At 41.1% G+C, this 22159-nt stretch overlaps 1 protein-coding gene and 1 long non-coding RNA gene across 4 annotated transcripts in view; one reads left to right on the top strand and one right to left on the bottom strand.

Annotated features, from left to right (window-relative positions):
- The window catches only part of mpzl3 (myelin protein zero-like 3), a 19645-nt gene extending 6628 nt beyond the window's left edge, over positions 1–13017 (bottom strand). Inside the window, exons 1-2 of the mRNA XM_036150029.1 lie at positions 12786–13017; positions 6288–6454 (exon numbers count right to left, since the gene is read on the bottom strand). Coding sequence (XP_036005922.1) covers positions 6288–6454; positions 12786–12858 — 240 coding nt within the window. The 5' untranslated portion in view covers positions 12859–13017. The remainder of the gene's footprint in view (positions 1–6287; positions 6455–12785) is intronic.
- On the top strand, positions 12755–22159 carry LOC110369144. 3 transcript variants are annotated; one of them, XR_002428745.2, is made up of 5 exons: positions 12755–12869; positions 18667–18748; positions 21027–21128; positions 21671–21718; positions 21804–22159. It is a non-coding gene; the product is annotated as an uncharacterized LOC110369144 (long non-coding RNA). The 3 variants fall into 3 exon arrangements; XR_004933259.1 differs by lacking the exon at positions 21671–21718; XR_004933260.1 differs by lacking the exons at positions 21671–21718; positions 21804–22159 and adding an exon at positions 21437–21479.

The raw sequence follows: 22159 nt of genomic DNA, 5'->3' as shown, positions 1-22159 counted from the left end.
GGCGCTGCACAGCTCACTGGTAGAGCAGGTGCACCAATATGGAGGCTGTAGTCCTTCACACAGCTGCCAGGTTGGATTTTCAGCCTTTTGGCCATTTAGTGCATCTTTCCCCCTCTCTCTGCCCTTCTTCCTGTCAAGCTACTGATGAAAGGCCACTGGAGTCACAGAAACCTTTAAAACCGGAAAAAAAAAAAAACATCCTTCTTGTTATTCTTTGCTTCTTTTCATTTCCCCTACAGTTTTCCTTTTGTCTGTCTCCAGTTTTGTGTTTAAAGGAACTGAACTTTTTATCCCCTTTAAATTCCTGCAAACATGTTGTGTTGGTTTGTGACAAACCGCCTTAGACTCCATCACCGTCTAAGGCGGATTATATGATGTCAATTGTCAAAGAGGACGCTTTCATTTTAATCCCATTACCAAAAAAAGTGGCATTCTGGAGCATCTTTGGTCATCATAAGAAAATGGATAACAAAACCAAAGGGCTGATAAGTATGCGAGCAGAAGAATCGTGTCATTAACATTTCTGTTTTCCTTCTGATGACCACCATCCTGAATAAAACAGAGAACTGATCCATGTAGATCCATTTTCTACAATTTTATAATAGCACAATGATCCAATTTGTAAATTATGTTAAAAAAACAAAAGTGTCACGTCTCACATAAGTATCAAAAAGGAATCAACATAACAAAATACAGGCAGAGCTGTTTTTACGAATAACATTCTAATGCACCTTTTCTGAGCCTTCTTTCATTAATATTGATGAAATCAAGATCACACAACAAATTTCCCCCTGTGTGGCGTTCGAGTCGCACGTCTGCATCCACAAGCGAGTGTCAACAAGAATAGCCGTGCATGGCTTCCCAATAAAAATCACAGAATGGCAAAAGCAAACGCCAGAGCAAGCACAGCCACTGATAACTTTTATGGCTTTACAACTGTGTGTCTCTACTTTCTAAGAGACTGATTGCAGGCCTGTACTGATAAAGCCAATCATCCCAACGCATTGTAAATCACGTAGAGAGCCCAGACAAAAGCTTGGTCTGCAAAAACACACGGTAGACCTAAACGACAACCTTATATAAGATGCAACGTACCGCGACGTGACATAACTGGGAACACCTGGACACATCTGGAGCTTTTACAAGGAAAACCTTTGCTTTCTGGCCTGAAGAAGCGTCTTGTAAGCGGAGTCCAATAGACAAATACTCCAATTACCCTCCTTTTCTCTCTCAAATATTTGATTGTATATTCAGCCTCTCTCCCCAATCTGCAAAGTTTATTTTCAGTGAGACAGAGGTAATTACGCAAGCCACTGAAGCACTGCAGCAACGCTGATTGACACTAAAGCTTTGGCAGCAAATTGATATTTTCTGACAGAGGTTTTTCCACATGCTTATTCATGGCCTCTCCCAGGGTGATATACAGCCAGGGGCCCGCGGGCCAATAAACCAACCAAAGTCCCTAATGAAAATGGCTGGAAAGTAATTGAGGGTTCAGAAATAAAAATTAAAAACTTGTAGACTGCACCATCTGAGGGCGCATATCAGAATCCAGCTGCAATGAAGAGAAAGAGGCTTACAGCCCAGGCACAGAAACACCATCTGCTTGCATCTTCTCCATCTTCTTTCTACTTGCTGTGCGTTCTCCTCAATTCTCAGCGACGACAACTTTGTCGTAAAGGACCCGACCGACAGCATTCCGGACTAGCAGAACCACAATGCATTAGCCTCCATTTAACTGAGTGCTCCTATAGGAAATAACAGCATATAGGGTTGCAGCGACCACACTGCAGAGTCTCACAGTCCAAATGCAATTACAAGGAACCACACTTGATGGCTACTTCCAAGTACAACGGAGCGGCTTCATTTATGTGGTGCACTCTTTGTGTACTGGGGAGTGAGCGTCGGCTTAAAGCGGGCAGGGTTAAAGGACTGGACGCAGTTATGGGTTAGAGTGGATAAATCTGAACTCATTTCAAACAAGACCACAAAACCCATCGCAAAAGGAAGTGGCAGCAGGGTGGGCTGGTTGGCCGACAGCACCGGACACAAACGACAGAAAGGGGAAAAAAACAAACCTGGACAAAAGCTCAGCATGGACTAATACATCGAATGCACGGGTAAAAACAGTCTTTAAATCAAAACAGGGAATGAGAGTCCTTCAGCTATTGCCATCCCCATTAAGTAACTAGATATTCAAACGAGACACTTTCCAGTACGACGACTAGAGCCTGAGCTTTTATTTGCGTGTAAATTTAAAAGGCGGATGCCGGAGATTGTGTGTTTTCTGGTTATACGTGTTGATCCGTCAGTCTGATAAAAACACACAAGTAGATTTAGTCAAGTCAAGGCATCTTTATTCGTCTCCCTTAGGAGACATTTGTTTCAGACAGACGGTTTTAGTGCACTGGCACATATTGCACTCATTTCGTAACTTCACATAGATAAATAAAGCCATTCTTATTTATTAAAAACAATTACTTAAAAAGGGTTCATTAAAAGGCAAATTTAGTGTCCTCATTAAAAAAAAAAAAAAATGAAGCAACCCGTGTTCCTCCTACACCCTTGCATACGCCATCACACAACCGAGCTGATTATTGGAGAATTAAATATGTCTCTTTCCAGGTTTCCTGGCTGCCTGTTTACCTCGTACTAAGAGCTCATTAATGAGCTAAACTGATGATGGGATGAACAAATGTTTGTGCTGGTTGCATTTACAGAGGAAAGTTCTGTGCCTTCTTCCTAAATTTAGATGTATACAGTGTTCAGAGAGCAGAATGTGAGAAGTATCTGATAAAACGCTGTCTGCCTGTCTGAGGGTCGCCTGCCTAAATTGTTCCTGGGGAGGAAGAGCAGCTGTTGTAGTCAGAAGTTTTTTTCTGCTGTCTTGATCAATCTTAAAATTTGAGGCCTTGATTTGACAGTTAAATTACTAAACAAGCAGGTGATGCCATACTGAATTAGACTCAAAAGTTTCGCTGTAAAAAAAAAAAAAAAACAACACCATCCCTTACACACCGTGGTAGATCGAGGCTTTTCCTTTGCGTTGGCCAGCTGAGGGTACGGCATCATCAACGATAACTCTCAGGTATCTGAAGTTGTTCACCTGCTGGATGTTATGCTTATGTACGGCCAGCAGGAGGTGATCCCCAACTTACCTGGGATATTAAGCACTCAGTATTAACTTGGAATCGGCAAGTATCTAAACTAACGTACTTGTACTCTGGCATCGGGACACCCCTACTACAAACACCCCTCCATTGACGACGTGTGGCTCCTTGGGTTGGACTCAAGTGTTTAACAGACTGAGCAGGACCGTGTCATTAAATAATTTCCCTATATTCATCTGGCTGAGAGCTGACTGTCACTGGTGTGAATAAAACAGGAGAACCGAGGAACACTAGCACTACTGAATGCAGTTTTAATAAGATGGAGCTGAATTTCACCTGCTGCGGCCTTTTCACTGCAAACATTTATTTGCGAGTTTGAAACTTGAAAAATATTCAGGACGATAGCACACCAGGTGAGGTAAAGCAACCCCTAGTTAAAGAACCAAATTAAACCAATGTATGTGTTGCCACCATGCTTTTCAAACGCTGAAATTTCTAGTTTCAGTCAAAATCAGTAAATATGGGTCTAACGATGCGTCCACTTAACTGGAAAAGATAATATTGTGCTAAGGAGAAAAATAGCTTTCTAATATTATGAGAATAGCCAAGATTATTTTCTTTTCACCAATAAAAATTTTCAAGAATCCAAACAGGATTTTAAGGATTATGGAATCAGTTTAAAATAAACTAATCCAGGTTCTAGATATGAATAAAAGTTTTTGTTTATAGTCTTATTTAAAATGGTAGTTCTACTATGAAAATATTGAAAAAAAAAAATTCTGTTTTTTTTTTAACAGAATGGGGTACATTGGTGAATATTCTCAGTCATTCAGGTCAGGATAAATCTAAAAAAAAAAGGTTAAGAAAAATAAAAATACTGGACTTCTATTCTGACACTAAAGACGTTTCGCTTTCCATGAGAAACCTTTCCAGGAAGGTTTCTCAATTCAAAATGTCTGGAATAGACCAGTTCATTGTTATTGTTTTGATGCGGGTTTTTCGCGCATGCGCGCCGGACTGGTTGGCAAAAGACGAACACAATGGCGGACGCAAACAGCGAAACTGACGAGTTCTCCACGTATTTTTCTTCTTTAGATAACGTATCACAAGATCGTTTTAAGAGTAAATTGATGGTTGATGGTATCAGATTGCCAGATCCACACAGCAAAAGCTCTTTTCATTGAAAATATCCATTTTTTTCTTCGTCCTTCCTCCTTCGGTAAACGACAGAAACTTACATCCAACGATTTGGAATGCCTCTCTGTGCAACCGGGAGCACAACAAGTCGTAGGCATTGTTTAGATTCCAAAAATAAACAAAGTAAAAGTACGCTCTAAATCACCCGTTTTGTCATGTTGTAGACGAGAGCAGCTCTGTTTTTTGCCAACCACAGTGCCCGGATGTAGTGCTGAAGTCACGCGTGAACTACCCTATAGTGTGGAGTTCCAAGCTTTATAGGCCTGCCAGAAAGAAGCTTAGATTCACATGTAGATTAACCTGGAACTGATCGCCCCAACAATGGAGAGTCGTAAGGTTCATCGTTTCCTGGCTCACCGGAGAAACATTATCACCTGCATGGAGGTGTGAATTGGGTGAATCTTAGCAGGAATCAAACCGTAAGTAAAAGTGCATCTCAAGGATGAAGGACACTCTCTTGAGGATCAAAATGTTCACATGTTGTACAGAGAAGACAGATGGTTTCTCATAAAGCGAGAAAAAGAAAACTTTAAACAGAGGAGGACGACTCAGGTTTGAACTTTCAGAAACTTACAACACAGTGTTGGAATTATCTGACTGTTCTTGGCCTCCCCTGGTTCTTTTATCCGATAATGTGGTGTTTGCATTGTAGACTTCTGTAATAATAAAAAGACTCTCCAAACCATAACTATATTTTACCATATTTAATCTAAAAGGCAGAGGAATGTTTACAGACAGAACTATGTTCTCATAACAACGCAACGCCACCAGCCCCTGAGAACCTCGTTAGTTACATTAACTAAACTACCAAACATGTGTCCACCCATTCAGGGCGTTCCCAGCATGATATCAGCGTTCCATTGGTGGAGAAGATCTGTAATGCAGACGTCCTAGCATATCACCCATAACAGTGATTCTGTCCAGTCCGAGTATGTCAGACACTTTGCCTTCAGAGTCAGTTTATCTGTAATTTCCATGGCAACCAACTTTGATGTCCAGTCTCTAATCTCATGCAACAGCTATAGGTTTACTTCCTGCTAAGATTCACCCAATTCACACCTCCGTGCAGGTGATCACAACATTTCTCCTGCGAGCCAGGAAACGACGAGCCTAACGACTCTCTATTGTTGATCAGTTCCAGGTTAATCTGCATGTGAATCTAAACTCTAAAGAGGCCTCGCCAGCAGGTCTAAAAAGCTTGAAACGCCACACTACTCCAGACATTTTGAATTAAGAAAGCTTCCCTGGATGGGAGACAAAACGTCTTCAGCTTTAGAATAGAAGTCCAGTTGTTTTCTTTTTTTTAACCATTTTTGGATTAAACAGATTGAGGGTTTCGTGGATTGGATCTTAATGAATCTCCTGTCAGTGTTTAACTTAGAGAGCAGACAGACATCTGTGGAGCAGATGCCAATGTCTGCGTCATTAGTGGCAAGCAGTTTGCCAGTTGCAGCGTTCTCAGTGTACTTAAAGATCATACAAAAACCGTCAATCACCCCCTCTACATGCCTTTTCTCCATTGAACACCAGAAATTCTGTCTGTCGTAAAATTATGAGAATAAAGTAGTATTTTTATGAGAACGCTAACAAAAAAAGTGCAGCCTCGTGTTAAAATGAGGAACGTTGAGCATCTTGTAGAGTTATACTTTGGTACCGGTTTCAAAAATAAAGAAATACAAGATATTTTTAGCAAATCAGCAGGGGTTCCCAAAGTGGCAGTCCCAACCCCCATTTGGGGAACCCCTGCTATAACACAACATCACTTCAGACCAACACTACTTAGCTTCTGCTGCCAATATAAAAAACATAAAATACACACCATGATTTCACCTCATGTAATACCTGCACTTTAAACCTGCACAGCATTAATACTAAGCTGGTGTAATGCATAGTGTCAACAGCTCCTGCTTGAGTAGAACACTTGACAAACAGACTTGTAAATCTCAAAGAGACCATACAAATGGGTCCTGAAACACTCACCGACACTGCTGAGCCTCCGGTCCGTGGTTTGTAAGACCAGTGAACAGACATTTTGCTGTTTGGCGGGCTTGTAGAGGTAAACGTGCATTTCAACTGGACCGTGTCACCTTTGGATGCGTGGACCTCTGCTGGAGTGCTCACTTTGATGGAGGAAACTTGGGAAAGGCCTGGAGATGAAATTAGGTGAGATTACAATGATGAGCGCAGTTAAACTAGAAACATGATATGAGCTGATTCACATGCTCATGAGTTACACAGAAAGCAGAGCAAAGAACCCATTTAAAGTGCCATTTCAGACACTTTTACACGGAAAAACAACCGATACCGGCCTCTACAAATATTGTCACACTGTGTGTACGGACAGCACAGCTTCTCACCGGCTGCTCTTCTTGCATTAGGCAGACTGGTTCAACATCTGTCCATCAAAGGCCTTTAACCACTTCCTTTTCTTTTTCCATAGCCACACACTCAAGCAACGGTGCTGACAAAAACTAACACTATTCGCAAGCAGAGATACACAATATAAGCAAAACATGCAACATGTGATAATATTGGTGAAGGGTGCGATAATTAAGATTATGACTTGCAATAAACTAAAATCACTAAAGAGAATGAATCTCTTCCTGCTTTTGGTTAATAGCCAACATAGAGCACAGATAACAAGCATAATAATAATAAAATAAAGGAGGTGCTTGCAACTATTTGCAGAAAAATAAGACACATGTGGCATACCCAAAAGACTAATGTTTAAATAAAGCACTTTAAACACTGCTGCTATTTTGCTAAAACTAAAACTACGTTGAATCTGTAACTGATGACCTTCTAAAGAAACTATGATTATGAAATAATCAGTTTACAGGTAAAACAGTTCAACAATCATGCCATTCTGTTAGTTTATCACCATGTTGCTGTTTCTGTCTATTCATAATTGAAAACGAACATACAAGCATGAATAGTGGTTCACACACAAGCATCACGAGCCCTATATACGGCAAAACAGGTCATCTTTATTGCATTTGCAATGTTTTATTCTTCCATGCAGTTTTTTTTTTTTTTTTTTTTCATTTTATAAAAAGGTATTGTGCAGTAGCACACACGGGAGCCCAGGATTTCTGGTGTAACCTGACCAGAATCAAGTAAGCATACTGAATGAGAATTACTTCTTAAAGAAATAAAATTGGCCATTACCTGACTATCCTTCACAGCCTTTTAGATGAACTACTTCTCAATGGGATTCTGCCGTAGCAACACATCGACTATATTACATGTTACTACACTGCTGTTTTGATAGAAAAATAAAAGCAATCCATGTGCATTTAAAGGCCCTCCAAATAACTACTAAAGAGCATAAAAAAAGAAAAACGGCAGTAATCGTATAGACAGTTCTGGATGGACACCCACTGGTTTCACAGACTCCAGCAGCTATGATGAGAGCAGTGCATCTAATCCAAAAAAAGCATATGGATCTGTTGAGATAAGCCGGATTTGTCTAGAAAGACTCCCAGACGAGGGAGTTAACCACACAAACAGAACCATCTCCTCAAAAGTGGAAATCGAGCAGAGGACCCTTGAAAGAGGAAACACTTTAGACACGATGGCTGCTGATAACGTGGCAATTAGGGGCATGAAAAGAAACTTGACGGATCATCTGAGGTTGTTCAACTGACACCACGTTTCTGGGCATTTTGAGGTCTTCTAACTGTTATCGTGAGAAAAGCTCGAAGGTAAAATAATGCACAATAGTAAAAAATCTCTCAGCGCTAAAACTGGGAGAAACATCTTTTTTTAAAAAGGGAGATTTAGAACTAAACCTGTGAAAACTGAATATTAATGACTACCCACAGAATGACAGAGCTGGAGTTAAAAAGGACACTTGATCTAACTCAGTATTTAGTCTCAAGAAATTATGTTTATTTGACTCGTTTGAATATGTTCTGAAATTATACACCATCACAACCATCTAAATCCATTGGTATGACTTCAACAGCAGCTGATTTTTGTTAACCATGTGATTTAATAACCAGTAATTGCACCTATATTTGCAGCGCCTTGGAAAACGTTCATAATCCATATGTTTTTAAACAAAAACGTGACCCTGTATCGTGAATTTGTGTTCAAGCCCTTTTATTCTTTTACCCCTACAAAAAAATCCAGTGGAATTAACTAAACTACTAAATTACAATTCAATTTTATTTATATAGCTCCAATTCATGAAACATGTCGTTTCCAAAGTCAAATTCAATCAGATTATACAGATTGGTCAAAAAACTGTCCTATCCAAGGAAACCCAGCAGATTGCATCAAGTCTTGACAAGCAGCATGCACTCTTCCTGAAGAGGCGTAGAGCCACAGGGAGAGTTGTCTGCATTATCCATGGCTTTGCAGCAATCCCTCATACTGAGCAAGCATGAAGCGACAGTGGAAAGAAAAACTCCCCAGTAACAGGAAGGAAAACCTGCAGCAGAACCAGGCTCAGTATGAGTGTAATTAGATGGTAATATAATGTAAACTTAACTACTAACTCTTACGAACTAGCTCTTTCAGCAGCAAAAGTCCAAGTGAAAGATCCAGTACCTGTGAATGCCTCCCCTCATGCCTGAGAGCCTGCACTGACCAACTGGCCTCCATCCTCTCTTAGCTCTTCACCAAGCCTCTGAAGCTGTGTCAGGATCACTCCTGCTTCAAATGCTCCACCATCATCCTCGTCCCCAAGAAACGCACCACCTCAGGGTTAAATGACTACAGGCCTGTAGCCCTGATGTCTGTGGTCATGAAATCATTTGAGCGACTGGTGTTGAAGCATCTGAAGGACCTCACAGGCTCCCTGCAGGACCCCCTGCAGTGTGTTTATGGGGATAACAGGTCAACAGATGACGCAGTCAATTCATCCTGCACCACCTCTTCTACCCAGGGATGTACGCCCGGATCCCATTTGTGGACTTCAACCCCATCAACCCAGACGTCCACCATCGAAAGCTCACCCAGCCCACGGAGCCGCCTCCACCTCTCAGTGGAGGACCAGCTTCCTGACTGACCAGCAACATCTGGTGAGGCTTCTCCTCCCACACAAGAACCAACAACGCCAGCGTCCCCCAGGGGTGTGTTCTCTCCCCACACCTTTTCAGTCTGTACACAAATGACTGGACACCAACAGACACCTGTCTGTGAAACTGAAAATTTGCAGACGACACCACTGTCTTCTGTCTGCATTCAAACAGGAGGTGGATCAGCTGGTCCACTCTTGTGCTCATAACCCTCTGGAGTTGAACCTGCTCAACACAGTGGAGATGACAGGGGTCTTCCAGAGAAACACCTTCCCCTCAGCATCCTCAACAAGACTGCGTGTGCTGTTGATCTCTTTCGGTTCCTAGGAACCACCCTTTTTCTGGATCTGAGATGCTCCACCCACATAGACACTGTTCTGAAGAAGTACCAGCGGAGACTGCACTTTTAGTGGCAGCTCGAAGGAGCAATTTCCACAGGAGCTGCTGGTCATCTTCTGCCATCATTCACTGGGTTTTGTGCTTATCCACAAAGCAACCAACCATTAGGTAATGGTTGGACCATCAGGGCCAATTTTCCTTCTACCCAAGACTTGAACAGGTCTATGATCAGGAAATAGCCATCTAACATCTCTGCAGACACCAAACATCCTGCAGACAGAGCACTATTTGCAAAAAACAACAGCCGCCACAGAGAATGTCTCTCTCAAGGCTGTCTCTCAGATGAACACTTAGTGTCCAGATAGATACTATGTATTGTTGCAATAGTTCCATCTTCTCTACCTCTATATAGTCATATTCCTTGTTTGTGTGCACGACCTTTGTGAATAAAGTTGATTCAGCTTCTACAGTAGGCCTGTGTGTAATTATAAATAACTAAAAATGCAGCTGTTCTGTGAAGGCCTCAGAGGTTTGTTAGAGAGCATTCATGAAGACCAAGGAACACAGGGTTGGTGTTGTAAAAAAAAAAAAAACAATATGTCAGCCTTTAAACATTTCATGCAGGACTGTTTGTACCATCATCTGAAAATAGAATGAGCATGGTGCAACTTCCAGTCTAGCAAGTAATCCACCTAAAATTATAGGCTGGCACAGTATCCCATAGAACTGCAGCTTGCATAGGACACTGTCTGCTTTTTCTCGAGCTGCACAGACCTCTTGCTCCTGTGTAGCAATCTGTTCACTATTTGTGAACGTCTGGCCTTATATGGCCGCATTGGCAAGAAGAAACCTATATGCAGTTAGCCACAAAATTAGATGTTACATCTCAGTGAGAATACCTGTATAAATAAATGTTTGATAAAATGAAAATGAAACCTGTCAAAAGAGATCCTTTGGTCACATGATACCAAACTTCAACAACTACTATTATTACTACTACTACTACTAATAATAATAATAATGTTTATGCATAGTACACTTTACATTTGCAATAAATCTCAGAGTGCCTTCAGGAAAGCAGCACAGAACCATCAGAACGTAGACTAAGAGACTCAAAGACAGCCATCTAAGCCATCTACCTCCTTTAAACTCTCACTGGCACCATTTAATGCACTTCCTTGCTTTAATTATGACTAAAAAAAACTTTGTTACTGTCTTTTACTCCTTTGTGCAGTGAAAATCGCAATGCCCCAAACCATATGTAGTTATGGCTCCGCTCCGGTGTGTGCATAAACAATAAAGAGCGTTCTGACTCTACAAAGAGATAGTTTAGATAAGTGGTCATCAACGCCGGTCCTGGAGGTCCGGTGTCATGGAAGGTTTAGATGTGTCCCTGGTCCAACGCACCAGAATCACATGGCTGAATGATCTCCTCCATATGCAGTGCTCCAACCGAATACCCTTAATAATAGCTCCTAACTCCTGTTCCTTGACCTTTCATGGGCTCCACAGTAAGAACTCCATCATGGAGAAGAAAGGGGCTTCAGACTGCTGCGCTGAATCTGGACAGTCTTTAACTCCGGCGTCATTACGTGACGGAAACGCACATGGATGATGCGAGTCAAATCTGGGCCTACAACCTTCCGGAAACGAACTACAAAGTGTGCGCTCTCTTCTCTCCGGACATTTTCCTTGATTTACCTGAGGGGGCTGTGCTGGTGACGTCATGTCACACAAAGGATTGTGGGATACCTAAAGTGTTCTTAGCTCCAGTAAGCGACGTTGCGGGGTTCCTAGGCAAAATTAGCCACAGGAGGGAGCAAACAGGCTCCTTTTCCTACCTCCTTCCTTACTGACTGCACTATACGGACAGAACCTATCATGGCGAGCGCTGACGCACTTGCGCTCTGGCTAACAGAGTCATTGCTCTATTACCGTATTCGGACTGAGCCAAGTTCTCCAAAGTTCTGCTGATTATTTTATTCAGGCGTGTCGGATCAGGGACACAATCCAAAGGTTCCAGGGCACAAGACCACGAGGATCAGAACTGAGGACCCCTGGCTTAGATCAAAGCACATTTGTGTCTCAGCACGGTTCAGTCAAAGTCCGGCTAAATGAGAATCCGTGGCATGACTTGAAAACTGATATTAACATTATCTTTAAGTAGTCTGCCTGAGTTTGAGCTGTTCTTTAGATGTTTATGTGTGTGTGTGTGTGTGTGTGTGGGGGGGGGGGGGGGGGGGTCTCTTCCGATGTGCAAAGCAAATAAACATAGTCCTAAAAGACATAATCGCAGCACAACGTGATAGTATTGACTGAGGGGGGAAGCAAACCGTTTCACTTCAAGGTTGGAAACATGACTAATTTTGAAACAGTTTACTGGTTAACTCAACTTCAAATACACCGAGACAAAAGTTGGTGAACGCAAGAAACGTTTCGTGTGCCTATATCCCGATAAACCTTGCGTATTATTGTCAACGCGCAGCGCATCGCAGGGATTTATCCGCAAACTGAAGCTCAGCAGTCTGCCTAATGGTGCTCAGCGCTATAATGACTGTTTACGTCCAGTTTCACACCTTCCGATGATAAATGGCAGTTATTTAAAAGAGAGCTTTTCCTGGAGTCAAAGTGTTTTGGATGGATTTTGCTGCCATTTCCTAACGTGCTTCACACCAGCAGCTGTAAAGACGCCAAAGCCTGGCCCCGGGCCCCTCTTCCTCAGTTTACAAACCTAGGCCCGTTGGATGTGTAGATATAAAGTGGCGATAGTCTCTTTAATTACCACAAATCATTATGTATTTATTGTATTTAATTTACCAAGCCCCGTGTAACAGACAGTTTGAAATTATAGTTTTGAAGTCATTAATGGCGTTTATCAACAAGTTTTTTACTATTATTATTATTTATTTAGGCTTCTTTCTTTTTTTCCCCAGACAGCCTTAAAAATCAAGCGATTGTGACATGCCTATCAGAGAGCTTCCTCTATATGAGAGTAAATCCGCCGCATTCGGGAGCAAAAGTCAAAAAGTAGCTACAAAGGATTGTACAGGGTGTCCCTTCGGCTGACGTTAACGCTGAAATATTTACTGCGACACCAGGCCCCAGGTTCACTTACCGAAAAAACCGACCAAATACAGCAGCGAAAACACATTCAGCGACGTTTCTCCTGCGACCAGTCGACGCATCATTGGATCCGAAGGTGGGTCCACTCCTGGGACGATAGAAAAACTACAAACAAACAAACAAAAAAAAACGATCCCCTCCCGGTTGCGTCAAAACTTCGGTAAAATTCCGTCCATTCGTCAGCGCGTGCCCGTCTATACCTGTCGGACAGGTGGATCAGGAAGTGGAGTTGATTTTTTTTTTTTTTGTAGGTACAAGCTGCTACTCGAAAACATGGAAGGAGACAGTTTAAAGCGAAACTCACGGTTGATTAAAAAAGTCCGACACAAACGGGACATTTTTAAAATATATATATAACCCCGGAGTTAGTTCGATTAAGTTTTATTCTTAGTTAGATTAAGTTGTTTCACTTGTTTCCTAAAAAAAAAAAAAAAAAAAAAAAGCCAACCAAATACAGCTGATTTAAACACATTACAGAATAAAATACAAACATTAACTACACCAATAAATGGGGCCCCAAGAGCAATGCATTTGTCCCAGAGGTCAGTTTGGCACAAAGCCATTTATTTATTTTGTTATTTTTGGATAAGTGATGCAAATCTGTCAACCTCGCTTTAGATGGAGTTTGTCTAATATCGCATGTTTAGTTGTTTTTTATACTAGGCTACTGCTATTTTGCTCTAAAGACTGTGGCTGTGGGAGTCCATTTGTATGAGCCTCCCCTAAAACAGCAAACGTCCTCATTCAAAATGTGCTTGTAAATTTGTTCTGCTGCAGCAAAACACCTGAGACATTTTTCATAGATTTCAGAAACATTTGATTTTTTCAAAGATCATCAGTGCCCATTTCAAACAAAGACGTTAGTTTAAAAACAACAACATACATACAGTCCGGTCGATGCTTTCAATTAATATGATTTTCAAATGTACATCATAGCTTGGGGTGGTCAGTGGAGTAAAACGCAGACTCATACACATAGAGCCCCTCACAACTCAAATATAAGTAGAAATCTATCATACGTTGCTCATTTTCAAATTCATTTTGAAAAATGCTAGTTGGTTGGCTGGTGATGTCATTAACCAAAATATACAGAAATCACTAAAGAGCTTTGCTTCTTCAGTGAATTTATTATATATTTTTATTATTATTTTTGCAATACAATTAAAAAAACAGTGTTTCTATAACCTGAGTAAAAGGTCTGTTTGCTGACCTTATCTCCCTAACCAGCCTCCACATATAAAACAGCAGATGATCAACTGGGACTACCCTGGAATCTCAAGACAAACCCTCCTCTATTATCCCCGTCGTCAGTCTCCTGGTCGTACTGATGTAATTATGCTAAAGGGAGAAGATATTTTCCTTTCCCAGCCTTTGATACTTTACTTTCTCATGGGGTGTAATGGCTTATCTCTCAACTACTGCGTGTGTTTATTCAGAGATCCTTTGAAGTTTATTAATGTCCTTTTTTTTGGTCTCAGTACTCAGGTTCATTCTCATATCCATCATGTGTTCATTGAGAACTCCCTCTAATCTGATAAAGATAGAGTTGGAGTTGGAATAGTGAGTATTGCAACCATTCTATCAATTTTCAGGTTAGCAATCTATTAGCTTATCATTCAGTTTGTTTATTTAGCCTTTATTTACTTTGCTCTTGTAGCCCAGACCCTTCCCAGGCCTCACCCTCTGTCTGGTCCTCCGGGCACCGCCTCCTTCAGGCACATTTTTCTAATATTAGATGTGAGTGGAGTAAGGCTCTGGTACAGGGCTTAGTTACATTTTAAGCATTTCACTTATTCCTCAGTCTTTTCCTGTTCTACAAGGGCCGAAGATTTCCTATTCAAATCGATAGCTTTCACAGTGAGAAACTGCTAAAACACGTAGAACGTCTTTGAAAACCTGAATTACACTGCATCAATTCATTCACATGATTTTCACAGTATAAAAAAGGGTCAAAAAGGAAACCGAGGCACCACCTTGCACCAGGGACACTCTACAGTCCATTCAATGACCTTTGGGTCCATTGAATGGACCCAAATGTCCAATCAATGGATTCTGGGTTCTCCTCTCACTGGGACATGCCTAGAAAACCCACATTCCAGATGAGTTCTTAAAATGTGAAGGAGCAGCAGCAGCTTTATTCCTAACTCCCCCCAGATGGTTTATCTTCATTCTTTAAGAACAGCCCATCAACTCCATGGAGGACTCTCATTTCGGCTGCTTTAATACAGGATCTGTGTCTCTCAGCCATGGTCCATATCTCATGACCTCAGGTTGCTGTATTTACACAGAAGACTGAATATGCTCAATATGAATATGCTCACATAAACCTATCCCTCGTGTTACTGCTTTTGTCTAAATTATATAGCTTACTGCATGCAGTGCCTTGCAAGTGCATGTGCATATGTATGCACCTCCTTTGCGATGAGGCCACTAAAAGGCAACTACCTTCAAATTTCACATAAATAAATAAATTAAGTCCATCTGTGTGGAATCAAAGTATAACATGATCTGTCAGTATAAATGTTTGAATTTATATTGAGTTAACCAGTATTTATGAATGGCTTCAGCACCACTGGGCAAGATGCATCGCACCATGAAGACCAAGGAGCTCTCCAAACAAGTCAGAGACAAAGTTGTGGAGAAGTACAAGTCAGCATGGGGTTAAACATTTAAAAAAAATGTTAATGTTCACCCAGAGCTCCGTCAAATCCATCATCTTCAGATGGACAGCACATGGCAACAAACCTGCCAAGAGAGCGCTGTCCACCAGAAGCCACAGACCAAGAAGGGTCTGTGATCAGAGAGGCAGCGCAGACACCAAAGGTCAACCCTGAAGGAGCTGCAGAGCTCTACAGCAGAGACGGGAGGACCTGTCCACAGGATCACAATAAACCATGCACTCCACATGCTTGTGCTTCATAGAAGAGTGGCCAAAAGTTGTTACTTAGTGTTAGAAATAAGAAGGCACGTTTCAAGTTTGGTAAAGAGCACATGTGGGACTCCCCAAATATATGGGAGAAGTTGTTCTGGTCAGATCAGACTAAAATTTAACTTTTCAGCCGCAGTTTGTCTGGGCCAAACCCAGCACATCCCGTCACCCCAAGAACACCATCCCCACAGTGAAACATGGTGGTGCCAGCATCATGCTCTGGGGAGGTTGCACCTCAAGTAACCAGTCTGCGAAGCTTAGGAAGATTGTGGATGACACCACCCTCAATGGACTCAGCTCTAGGGTGAAGAGTCTGCCTACAGGTATGAGATTGACCGTCTGGAGCTCAACGCTCTGAAGATAGTAAAGTTGGTTGTGGATTTTAGAAGGAGCACAGTTCCACCCTTCCCCATGTTCCTGTGGACAACTTCCACTTCCTGGGCACCAACATCTCTCAGGATGTTAAGTGGGAACTGAACATCACCTCAATCCCCAAGAAGTCCCAGTAGATGATGTACTTCCTGCTGCAGCTAAAGAAGTTCAGCCTGCCAACAAAGGCCGCGATGGTGCACTTCTACACCGCCAGCATTAAGTACACCCTCGCCTCCTCCATCACCAACTGGTATGCTGCTGCCACTTCCAGGGACAAAGGCAGACTGCAGTATATCGTTCGCTCTGTGGAGAAGGTGATTGGTTGCCATCTCCCTTCTCTTCAGGAACTGTACGCCTCCAGGACTCTGAGGTGAGCATGAAGGATTACAGCCACAGACATCATGTACGTAGACGCGTCATAGGGTGCAGGTTCACACGTCAACGTCACCGCCATATTGTATGTGGCAGAAAAAAGTTGAGTTCTGTTATTGTGAACGTGGATCAGAGAAGATGCCTCATTCCTGTGCTGCATGGAAATATATTCTGGCTGATTTCACTACTTGTATCTGCCTGCTATATATATATAGCAGGCAGATACAAGATATATATATGTGTGTGTGTGTGTGTGTGTGTGTGTGTGTGTGTGTGTGTGTGTGTGTGTATGTGTTATGAATATAAGGATCAATTTGTTAAATCTAAAAATTGTGGTCTTCATTATTTCATAAAACCGTGTCACATGTGAACCTTTAGGAACAGACTTGTTGGGGTAGTATTATAGAGGTAAAATTAATAATAAGAGAAAAAAAGTCCTAGGTCAATAAAGTAAAAAAAAATAAAACACAAAAGTGATAATGTTATGAGAGAAACGTCATATTATGAGAATTAAGAGGGAACATTTCCAGAATAGTCACAGTTTGCAGAATTATTTCACTCCTGGAGTAATAGGGCCAGGTTAGATTATGTTAAATATTTTTATTCTTTAGGAGAATAAATTCAGGAGAATGAAGCTAAAGGGATACGAAAATAAACTTGTAATATTACAAAAACAAAAATACTACGAATACAAAGTATATTCAGAGATTAAAGTCCCTCTGATACTGTTTAAGTGACTGAGTAACTGCAGATTTGCCACATTTAAGATGGCGGACGCTCTGACGCATCGCAGATTGGCAGAACCCGCCCGACGATGCGTCTACTCTTATATTATGTCTATGATTACAGCTGACCCCTCCCACCCTGGACAGAAACTGTTTTAGACTTTCTCATCCAGCAGGAGGCTGCGGTCCATCAGGACCAAAACGTCTTGCCACAATAACAGCTTCTTTCCGTTAACAAGGCCTGGGTCCCCCAATGTGTGTGTGAATATTTATATGTTTCTATACATATCTATATAAATATTTGTGTTACCTATATACTCTCCTATTACAAAACGTCAGTACAACACAAACCTGGAATAATGCACATAAAAATATGTGCCTTGTTTTTCCTTCCTCAGCAAATAATTGTATTATTGTTATCTGTTTTTTCTATTATTCTTTTACAACTTGCTTTCATTTAGTTTTTTTTCTATATTATATGCTTCATTTACTTATAGCAACTCTATGTTTGTCTGTGTGTAGGACCCTATCACCCAAACTAATTCCCTGTACATGTAAAACACTTCTAGGCAGTAAAGCTCATTCTAATGTCCAAGCCAAGGCAGTTATGCAAGATGATTTTTTTTCCCTGACTTAGTTTTTCCTGATTGGCACTTGCTTCATTACTCAAACAGCAGTTTATTATTATGATATTATGTAACCGTTTCCAACTTCCATTTTTGATGTAGTGCGGGGTAGTGGTACTGACCTTTATAGCAAGTGTTTTAACATAACTTCTTTCCTAAGAAATATTGTGTAAGGTGCATTTTGCAATCTGGTTCACTCCAGTCTTTTTCCTCTTACCAGGGCATGCGCTCTCTTTCGTACAAACACACAATTATATCATGTGACACATTGTGTGTAGGAATAAAAGGGTTTGGTTGCAGTCGCAGGTTCTCACTTACAGCAGTAGCCTCCTCATTGACGATAATGAGAGCTCGGCCTAGCTCTGTGCTTTCTGGCTTCTCTGAATAACAAGAAACCCTTTTTGTCTGCTGTCAACGCCGAGGGAGACTAATGAAGGCGATTTAAATTTTAGAGAACCAAAAGGTGGATTTAACCATTGTCCACTAACCTAAAATGCCTTTTTGTCTGAAATGGTGAAGACATCTTTGCCACTATCCAGTTCACATCTGGTATTGTAGGTTTCCCGTACCCATATGTTGTTTTCTCAGTGAGTAACCCAAACTAGTGTGACGGCATTTCACAAGTGTTAAGAGATTCTTAGCTTCTCTGAGAGCACAGGCGTCTCTCCACCTTTTGAATGAATGCAAAGTCTACCCGGACAATTGTCTTTGTATGTTGAACTGCAGCCCTGAATAGAAAGCTCAGTCTAACTTTGAGTCATATTTTACACACCAGTGAGGCAGCTGTAATTCCTCTGTGTGCAACATGTCCTGCCAAGCCCATGTTTTTGTGTGTGTCTGTGTGTTCAGGCATGAGCAGAGGAATTTAATATCCAGTTGCTGTGCCAGGTACCACCCAGCCCAAGGTGTGGAGAGCAGGGAGAAATGACAGGTAGGACATAAGCACAGCTTTACATTAGAAATACACAGTCATTTTCTTCTCTCCTCTTTATTTTTTATAACTTCCCTTATCATTACAGAGCTGACAACCAACTGGTTGATTTCAGGAAATGTTTAATCGTGGTTGCCATAACAAATATACTTCATTTTATGAGTGACAAAAATAAGTAGTTGAGAACGTGTCTCCTAGGAGTTTTCAGAGCGCTGTTTCTGCTGCCGACTTAAACCAACAGGCCACACTGGAGGCACAAAAACCCACGTTTGGGTTTGCAGTGAATGAAAAAGTCTTTGCCACGTTACAGTTCCATATCTTTCTTGTCATTTCAGATGATCAAACTAATTTTGATAACAGCCAAAGGCCACCTGAGGATATAGAAAATTGAGTTTTCAAACAATAATTTACTAATGGGAAATACTGTCCACACCAACAAAAATAACACAAAGCCCCATTTTACATTTGACAGAAAATCTGGTTACATCTGTCTAAAACTAACTAAAATGAATAACCTCCTGCCTACAGCCAAATGTGGTGGTGGTATTGTGATGGTTAGGGCCTGCTTTGCTGCTTCAGTACCCAGACTGTCATGTTTTGTGGTTGCTGCAGACCCAAATAGCAACCAGATGGAGGCAGACGGAGTTTGAAGAAAACGGCTTTGATGAGGAACTGAGAACTTACAGGAAACAGCAAAACTAGCAAGAGCCACGGAGAAATGGATGGGGGGGGGGATTTAGCAATGAAGGAACAGAAACTTAAAGCTATAGTTGGTAATCCTGTTCAGAAACACTTTTTGTTATACAGGGTAAAATCATCCTTCCATCCAAAAAGGTAGTTAATCCATTATGTATTCACAAAAAAAGAAGGTTCAAAAAAATCATTCTCTGTGGGAGATGCATGCCTGCAAAAACTCTAACCAATCTTTGCCGTTCGGTCCGAAGGGCATGGCTTTGTCAGAGTTTTGTTCCCGCTCTTACCAGTAGAAATTATATACTCACCCCTCTCTGTCCCTCAAGTTCCAGGGGTATTGCTTTATCTATTGGTTGTCCCACATGCCAATCATTCTGACGCGCTCACATAACGACAGTTCCCATGCTCTTTCCTTCTGAGTTTCCGCTTGCTTGCTGTGCATGTGCCCTTCTAGTGTTTGTGTACCTGGTTAGCTTAGCGGCTAGGTTAGCCGTTCATTGTAGCTCCACTGCTCTCGCCGTAGACTTTGAACATGGCTGAAAGTCTCAAGAAGTGAACCGCGTTCTAGTTTATGAGAAGAAGAGGAAGGCCCTAGTAGAAAAAAATAAGACCAGAGTGGAATTTGGAGGGGTTTTTCACACGAACCCCCTGAGGAACGGAACAGCAACACAAGATGGTCCTGGGCTTGCGCATTTATTCAAAAATGGACTTGGGGACACTTCCAGAAAAATCGACGACCATAGCTTTAAATACAGCAGATATATATATATTTTTTTTTTTTTACCACTTTTTACCTGTACAGTGTCCTTGAATGTTTTGAAAGGCTCTTGAAATAAAATGTATTATTATTATTATTATTATTATTATTATTATTATTATTATTATTATTATTATTATTATTATGTTTAAGAGGCAGTCATATCTTTTTTTGAAGTTGGTCAATAAATCCTAAATAAAATGAATAATTTTAAAAACTGCTTCTTGTGTTCACTTTGGTTATCTTTGTCTGATGTTAAAGTCTGTTTGATTATCTGAAACATTTATCCGTGATTAAAAAGCAAAAGTAGAACAAATCTTTAAGGTGGCAAATACATTTTCAAAGCAGTTTGCATGTTCTTTCCATCATCCAGTGGAGGTAAAGAGTTCAGACCAATTGCTTTATAAACTATTTTAAAAAAGCACATTGTAAGGTATTTTGCTAATTCATTATTTCAGACAGGAAATAAAATATGTGATTTGACTGGTTTTAGTGAACAATCTGCTGAGACTGGTCATCTGATTAAAAACGTAACACCCCTGATCATCTTATGTTTTGGCATGCCAACCTTTCCCCAGGACAGGTACTGTGGAGGTGTATGCTTCTTTTTTGTTTGTTTTTTTAGAGAAGCATAAAGATCAAAGAGGGGTTTCCACACAGATGCGATGACAGGTCTCCTGTTGGAAAACATGATGCATTTTGTTGAGCATTTTAAAGTATGAGACTATGGAGGTTGTCTGCATACACAACTCGGGTTCATTTAACAATATTGACGTGTGATACAAATACTCATAATAATTCTTACCTTTTTGTTTGTTTGTTTTATAGCCTTCTCTTTCTTCTTCAATTTGATTGCACAGGGAGCATACAGTTTCTGATCTGTGGTGTGGCACTCACAGAGCAAGTTCACATGCTTGCATTTCTCAAAATGTAAGTCTCACATATGTACATGCAGATTAACCTGAAACAGTAACAGAGGGTTCTTTTCTAGAAACAATCTTGCTGTCACATGTCCAAATACCACAGATTTGTCAAAAAACAGCAGCACCAATGCTAAAATCGTATAACAGCCGGCGGTACACAGGTTAAACGGAGGAACGAACAAAGCAATGAACAAACCTTTTAAAAAAACAATAAAGAAAAAGTATGTCAATAAAAATATTTTCCATGCCCTGTTGTCATGTCATATGTCTACTCAGACCGGGAAAATGTTAAAATCAAATTCCATGCTTTCCCAGAATGTGTAGGAACCTTGTTAACCGTCATTTACCTGCAGACGAGACACAATATCGCAGTGAGTTTGGAGAACATTAAAGAAATCCTTCAAATGGTGGAAGGCTCCACACTGCTAGTTGACCTCTGCAGTTAAAACAACTCAAACTGAAAATGTTTATATCCATGCAATACAATGCTACTGTACTACTAGCAATACAAGAAATGGTTGATTAGTGTGTCGTTGTTACCACACACAGGTGTCTTGGTTTCACCGCTCAGTCCGCCTCATCGTCTGCGACTCGCAGGTCCGCAAAGATGGAGTAGGCCTAAACTTTTAGATTTTTTACTTCAGGCTGTCATTTGAACAACCGTATTTCTGTGCTTTTCCAGGTCTCTCAGTTGTCTGGAAAGTGGACTCGTGATCAAAGCATCAGGCAGACCGAAGGCCAGTACGTGATCCACATGACGAGAGAAATTTGTGAAAGGAAAACGTTCTTACTGGCCAGGACATTTAAGTGTAGAGTTCCTGGGAAGTCTAGCTCTTCCCCACAGCAGCACACCCACCTCATGCTTTTCTGACACCACACAGGAAATCAAGCTTCAAGAACTCACAGACCCGGTCTGCAGGAACAGAATGGTATCATTAAGCTCCTGCACCCCTGGGAAGGAGAAGACACTTTATGTGTTCTTGCAGTATGTTGTGCTGTACTGGCATTGTTGCACTGAGAAAATAGTAAAAAAAAAAA

The sequence above is a fragment of the Fundulus heteroclitus genome, chromosome 18 (genome assembly GCF_011125445.2).
Source record: "Fundulus heteroclitus isolate FHET01 chromosome 18, MU-UCD_Fhet_4.1, whole genome shotgun sequence".
In the NCBI taxonomy this organism is placed as follows: Eukaryota; Metazoa; Chordata; class Actinopteri; order Cyprinodontiformes; family Fundulidae; genus Fundulus; species Fundulus heteroclitus.
Note: the sequence above shows the minus strand (reverse complement) of the source record. Positions and strands in the feature narration are given on the sequence as shown.